The sequence below is a fragment of the Dryas octopetala genome, chromosome 1 (genome assembly GCF_963921425.1).
Source record: "Dryas octopetala chromosome 1, drDryOcto1.1, whole genome shotgun sequence".
In the NCBI taxonomy this organism is placed as follows: Eukaryota; Viridiplantae; Streptophyta; class Magnoliopsida; order Rosales; family Rosaceae; genus Dryas; species Dryas octopetala.
In genome coordinates, this window is record NC_141366.1 from 12822954 (window position 1) to 12830334 (window position 7381).

General features: G+C 37.1%; 1 protein-coding gene across 1 annotated transcript; it reads left to right on the forward strand.

Moving 5' to 3' along the window:
- Window positions 1-243: 243 nt before the first annotated feature.
- On the forward strand, window positions 244-3396 carry LOC147298038 (uncharacterized). The gene has a single exon (XM_086254637.1). The coding sequence runs from the start codon at window positions 275-277 to the stop codon at window positions 3149-3151; it is 2877 nt and encodes a 958-aa protein (XP_086110763.1). The 5' UTR covers window positions 244-274; the 3' UTR covers window positions 3152-3396.
- Window positions 3397-7381: the final 3985 nt, after the last annotated feature.

Genomic DNA, 7381 nt, shown 5'->3' on the forward strand with positions numbered 1-7381 from the left:
CTTGATTCTCATAGTCTTGGGCTTGATTTTTTAGCTTGTTTGGTAACATTTTTATTTGTTTATTTAAATTTGATTATATTGGCTTGTAAACTTCATTATCAAACTGCTTGAATTGTTTAAAAATTCTTTTAGGCATCATAATTAAAGCAAACTCCAATGGAAAATGGGATGGTGGTTGACCTGGTACTTCAGACTATACTAAGTTCACAGCACATCACAGTATTTTTCACATTGCCTTGCTTCTTGTTCTTGTCATATCTTTCTCCCAATACACATGACCAAAGAACCTATGACTATCTCCAGGAAGCTTTCAGCTACCACCTCTTTGAAGAGTTGGTGGTATACACAGCCAAACCTTCTCATATTCCTGTTTGTTTTCACCACCTTTTCTCTGAACTCTGTCTCGTTCTCTGCTGCAGCTGTTGGAGTCTCTTATGCTGATCATTGTGCTTTGATTGTTCCCGAGTCAATCCCCAAAAGATACTCAGGATATGACAATCCCCGTCGCCATACGGGTTACTACACTGGTGGTGGTAGTGGCATTCTTAGCCAAGACTCATCAAATCAGGTCAGAAATTCAATTATTTTCAGAACCTGGAATGTTAGAGAAACTTATGTACAAGGCCTATTCAAGCTTCAAGCAAATCTTCGATTTCGAAGTGGCAGTACATATTACTATGTGGGAAATTCAACTAGGAGCCTGCCTCGATATCCTGGTGCCTTCAATAGCTATAACAGGTCCAGATCAGTTCCTCATCCACAGGGATCAATAGAGTTTATACTAGATGGGTTCTGGTCAGAATCTAGTGGGAAACTTTGTATGGTTGGATTTGGTTACTCAAAATATCGCGATCCTTTGCAAAATCTTCATGTTGTTCTTAAGCTCAATAATCTCATGAATTCCACTAGCGTTACAAGTTTGATTAGTGGAACCTTAGAGAGCTTGTCTGGGAATGATCCTAACAATTTTGAACCAGTCTCTATTTTGCTGTTTCCTAGTATGAACTACCAGTTCACTTTGGTTTCAATCAACTCTGATAATAATTGCTCTTGTGGAAGTGATGATCTCCCAAGTTCTTTGCCAATAAAGAGATTTTGTTCTGTAATCAGAAGACAAGTACTAAATCATGAGTTTGATCTCAAGTATTCAAGCCACTGCACTTCTGCAAAGAGCTGCACTCCATTTGCTGTGTCTGATTTGCCTGGTGCTGTGTCGTTGAGGGGTGTTGACTGTTCGGAGGATGAACGAAGGTTGAGAGTTATGGTGGAATTTGTAGACAGTAACAGCAGCAAGGTCTGGTATAGGAGGCCTTTCAATCCCAAGACATCATTGATTGGGGAAGGTTCATGGGATGCAAAGAGAAATCAGCTATGTGTTGTTGCTTGTCAATTATTGGATGCAAAATCTTTGAATACTACTCATGTGGGTGATTGTTCAACAAGATTGAGCTTGAGATATCCTGCAATCTGGACAATCGGAAACACTAGTAACATTGTGGGGCATATTTGGAGCAACAAAACTGTGAAAGAGTCGGGCTACTTTGAAAAGATCACATTTGGAAGTCCTCAGAATGATGTTGGAAGGGTTCTGATTCCAGGCATGAAATATGAGTATACCAAAATTGACAAAGTATACAAGTTGTGCCCAAGAAAGAAGACTGCTAGTGCAAATGACAAGACTAACACATACCCGAATCCGTTTTCATATGACATGAGATTTGATATGTCAGCTAAAAATTCTAAAGGAGAAGTTGCTTGGGGCAGTTCTGTGCCTCTCTCTGTTGGCAATCAGTTTTACCAGCAATATTGGTATTCATTGGAAGAAGCAAATGTAATCGCAAGCACTGAAGAGTACTCTGGGGCTCCTGTGAGCTCTCCTGTGAGCTCTCCTGTGAGCAACAGCAACAACCACTTCAGCCCCTACAATATAAGCTACAAAATAAGCATCCAACTGCTATCTTATTCAAAGCTGGGCAATACATCAGTCTCAAATGAAATGCAGATTTCTGCTGAAGGGATCTATGATGATACACAAGGGAGCCTGTGCATGGTAGGCTGCCGAAATCTGGGCTCAAACAGTCTACAGCTGACAGGTGATTCTGTAGATTGTGACATTCTTGTCAACTTTCAGTTCACTCCAACAAATTCAACAAAGAATCCGGGTTTTGTCAAGGGTAGGATCGAAAGCACGCGAAAGAAGTCTGACTCTCTTTATTTTGATGGTATGGATTTGTCTTCAGCTGCCAGTGGCATGGTTGAAATAGACAGATCAATTTGGAGGATGGATGTGGAGATCACCTTGGTTCTTATATCCACCACACTTGCATGTGTTTTTGTGGCATTACAACTCTTCCATGTGAAAAAACATTCGGATGTGCTTCCCACAATTTCCATTTTCATGCTTCTAATTCTAACTATGGGGTACATGATACCTCTTATGCTAAACTTTGAAGCCATGTTCACACACAACACCAACCGCCAAAATTTGTTCCTTGGAAGTGGCGGATGGCTTGAAGTGAATGAGGTCATTGTAAGAGTAATAACAATGGTGGCTTTCTTGTTGCAATTCCGTCTTCTGCAGCTAGCATGGTCTGCAAGATCAGCAAATGGAACCCAAAAGGAGCTCTGGGTCATGGAGAAGAACTCTATCTTTGTGGCCTTACCAGTATATGCTGCAGGGGCTTTAGCTGTTTTGCTTCTGATGAATTCGAGGAAGAGTGACAATGATGTTGTGGTGGTTTCAGGTTATCAAGAGCATCCCATTTTGGGGGCCTTGAAATCTTATGCTGGGTTGGTGTTGGATGGTTTTCTGTTGCCTCAAATCCTGCTCAATTTGCTCTCCAAATCAAAGGAAAATGCTCTGTCTGTTTCATTCTACATTGGAACAACTTTTGTTAGACTTGTGCCACATGCATATGATCTTTACAGGGCTCACAGCTCTGCTCCTCAACAACTTCACGAGTCATACATTTATGCTAGTCCTGTGGCAGATTTTTACTCCACTGCCTGGGATGTCATTATTCCTTTCGGTGGTCTTCTGTTTGCTGTGATCATTTACTTGCAGCAGAAGTTTGGGGGTCGTTGCATTCTTCCTCAAAAGTTGATAGAGTTGGGGTCATATGAGAAGGTCCCTACTGTTAGTGAAACGTAATTGCCAAAGTGGTCTAACCTAGCACTCCATTTCTGGTATACATTATCACTCGATGCTGTCATAGTATATGGCTGTGTAGACTGAAGATTGGAGAATATATTCTCTATATGCTGCTACTTTTTTTTCTTTTGTATTTTTATTATGATCCTTTTTTTTTTTTATGCGAAGCATGTAAGCTTTAATTTGTGCACTTCCATTTTTCTTTTTGATATAAGATAAAATCGTTGTTGATCGAAGTTTGATGATATACTTAACTTACCAGGGATTCTTGCATCTACACTCCGGTCACCTACATTTGATCTGAACGGGATCCTAATTGAAAATTTATTATGTTAATTCTATACAAGAAGTTTATCTAGACAAGAAACTGTACAGAAATCTGAAATCCTATACGGAAATCCTTCATACATGAAAACTGAAAAGCTTTTTGTATGAGATTGTCATAAAGAATTCTGATATAGGATCCCTTTCAAACCAAGCTTGGATGCAAGAATCCCCTCTTATGTTATCGTCCGTACTTTACTTTTTCACAAGGTAAATGGCTCAAACAAGAAATCTCTTCTAAAAAACTATTTCCATGCATCCAATAATGGGTATTGTTGAGTTTTGGTCCTTAATTGCACACAAAATCAAATACATGGGTATGGTTGCAATTTTTAAAAGAACTCAAGTAGAAACAAGTTGAACAAAAAATGTAACATGGGAATAATAAAAAAACATGATACTAACCAAAGTGGCGTTTGATCGACCCGCCAACCAAAGATGTCCCCTTTACCAACTTCTCTGTTTTGTTAGCGTCTATCTGAGACTCCGAGTGACCCAGAGACCCTTTTGCTTAGAACTATCCAATCAGCCATTCAGCCCCAATCGTCTATTCTGGCAATGATATTGGAAGGGTTCTGATTCCTGGCGTGAAATATGTGTAAACTTGATCTGACCATTATTTCATATACTTTTATACTCTTGTTCTTGGATTATTGTTATGTTTTAGAGTGTTTTTAGTTCGTTTTAATTTAGTTTTATATTTTTATAGGTTTGAAGAGTAAAGAGGAGAAAACAAAGCAAAATGGAATATTTTCAGAGTAGAAATTACTGGGCAGATCAGTCAAGTTCGCGGAATAAACTGCACCTCCTCGGAGCAAACCAGATGTTGTGCCCTATACCGTTGGAAAGATACGGATGTTAGCTTTCCGAGGAATTTTACGGTTCGTGATTTGCATTTTTCTAGGAGAAGTTATGGCTATTTGACTGAAGGCAGTTCAGGCAGAAAATTTTGTGCGAAAATGCAAAGTAATTCTTTTTAGATTTCTTTCTTGGAACCCAATTGATGTTATGTGTATTTGGGAAGTATCTAGAGGAATCCAGGTTTATTATTTAAGGTCTAATCCTATTTTTGTTGGGATTTTGGGTGCCAAACCATCAATGACAACTCATCATAAGAATAATCCAAGTCCAACAAGGAAAGTCTTTACCAAAGAAGAAAATGATTTGTTTCTTATTTAAAAGGAAGGAGATCATCATCTTGAGGGTTCTTTTTGAAGAGGAGAGACAAGAAGTGGCTGCCATCATTGTTTTCTTCCATCCGTCGTCATAGTTCATAAGTTTTTAATGCTTTCTAGGTTTTTAATTATGTTTTCTTTAAACATGAGCAACTAAACCCTTTTTCTAGGGATAGGATGATGCCCTAGCATGAATGTTTATGGTTTTTAATATTTATTTAATGGATTTTTAGTTCTTTAGATGAATGCTTAATCACTGTTTTAACTGTTGCTATTTGTTAAGTTCTTTGACTGCGCACCTTAGGGCTTTGCATCTAGTAAATTTGAAGTTGAATTTGAGGCTGAGAGGCAATATAATTTGAATTAGCTTCTTGTGGTTGAGTGTGGTAAATTACATTGTTGCTCGAGAGAGAATAATGATTTGCTTGGTTCTCTTGTTTTCTATAGCGTAATGAATCCTATTTGTTAAATTTGTGCCTGAGAAGGATAAATTGCATGTTAGGGTATACGACCTTTGCCTGAGAAGGAAAGAATCATGCACTTAAGGAAAACTATGGTCTAAGTGTCTGAGAGGAACTTAGATACGAGAATTATCATCTAAAGAATCAAAAGAATTTGTTGAATGTATTAAAACCTAAACTGGATTGCTTGTGGTTGATTATGAATCCCTAGTTCTTCCAATTGATTGTTAAACCATAATATTTATTTTCATTAGTTTACTTATTGTTCTTGATCCTTGTTTTTAATTTGTGTGTTTTCATTTGCTCTCATCATAAATCATCACAATACTCTTCTGAAAGTCATTTTTAATTTTTAAGTTGTGTTTATTTTTATTAGATCTAAATAAGGAATTTAAGTTTTTGAATTAAATTAATAATCCTCGTGGGTACGACAACCTTTTATCCATATACTATATTACATCCACCCTGTATACTTGCAGGAAATTCATCAAAACTCTTTATACATATTCTCTATGAACACACAACATAAAAACACTAGACATGTATATTCACCATTGCATAAGTATAACACATGTGAGAATAAACTTACCTGAAGAAGCCATGTCGTCTGCAGCAAGTATCTTGAAGTCTAAGAGCACAAGCCTGCAAACCAACACAGTCTTTCTTCAAAGCTTTAATCAATATGGGGCAGAGTACCAAATAGCATAGATCGATGTCCTGTGTGGTTAGGGACCTGAGCCTTATATAGAGTCTTAATCAAACCGTGTACCTCCCATTAAGATCTCTATGGTTCAATCCTAATATAACTGTATATAATGACTAATTAATAAATGCCTTGTTTATAGTATAAGGCAGCTCACTATCATAATCCCATTATGATTAGGAATATGACTTAGTTGAGCTTTTCCTGTTGTAGTTTGATTAATACTCCTGTCACTTGGCTCTTAAGTATTATTAGCAATGTCAGCATCCGAATAGAACAAGGATCAAGTCTATTAATTTCTTACAATATGAGTATACCAAAATTGATAAAGTAAATAAGTTGTGCCCAAAAAAGAAGACTGCTAGTGCTAATTACAAGACCAACATGTACCCCCATTTGTTTGGTTCATTGGGAAATCAAATTCTTGCATTTTCCCGGGGAAAGGGAATGTGAAATTCTCTTTCGAGCTCGTTTGGTTCAAGTTTTGGAGGTCTAAAAATGAGAAATCAATTTCATTCCCATGTTTGGTAAGTGCAGGAAATGGAAATCAATTCCTGGCCCAAGGAAATCTGATGTCCTTATTAGGGAAAATGAAACCCTGACTGGAGCAATGTAATTGATTTTCCCCTTATAGGGAAAACATTTATTGCTTCTTTTTGGATAAAACTAACCCTACTGTTATTTCAAAATAAATAATAGATTATGGTATAATTGAAAAACTGACCAAACATAGCATTTATTGCTTCCAATTCATAGTTTACTTTCCCAAGCTTACCAAACACAAGAAAGGGAATTTCACATTTCTTTTCCCCTGGAAAATTCAAAAGAATTGATTTCCCAAGAAATCAATTTCCGTGAACCAAACAGGCCCTTCATGTGTTTGGTAATCCTTGTAAAGCAAACCAGAATTTATATTTTTATTTTCATTTGCATGTTTGGGTTGTGCAAGAATTGGAAATGAAAAGTGTTAATTTTTCAATTATATCTTCATCTATTATTTATTTAAATTGGAGTAAGGGTTTCATTTTCTCCTCAATAAGGGCATCAGAATATTCCCTTAGGCCAAGAAATGATTTATCTTCCTTGTATTTACCAAATATGAAAATGAAATTGATTTCTCATTCTCAATTCTCCAAAACTTAAACTAAACGGAAATGGAAAGTTGCATGAGGAAGTTCTTGGCCTCTCACTGTTGGCCATCGGTTTTACTAGTATTTATTAGAAGATGGAGATATACTTGCAAGATCTCCTGAGTGCTCTCCTATGAGCTCTCCTGTGAGATACAACTACAACCCTACAACCATACCAACCCCTACAATATTAGCTACATAATCAGGGCTGGCTATTAGAGGATGGGCCTATGCGATCGCACGGGGCCCTCAATTTGGGAGGGCCCCCAAAATATCAGGCCCATATATATGTATATATGTACTTTTTTTAAAATCCTAATTAAGCCAATAAGCCCAATTCAATGTCATATTATAATTTTTAAATGAAACTGTGATCCATGTTAGTTAATTCTTTCAGGTCATTTTGTTGCTTGAAGTTGGATGATTGCTGGTTGTTT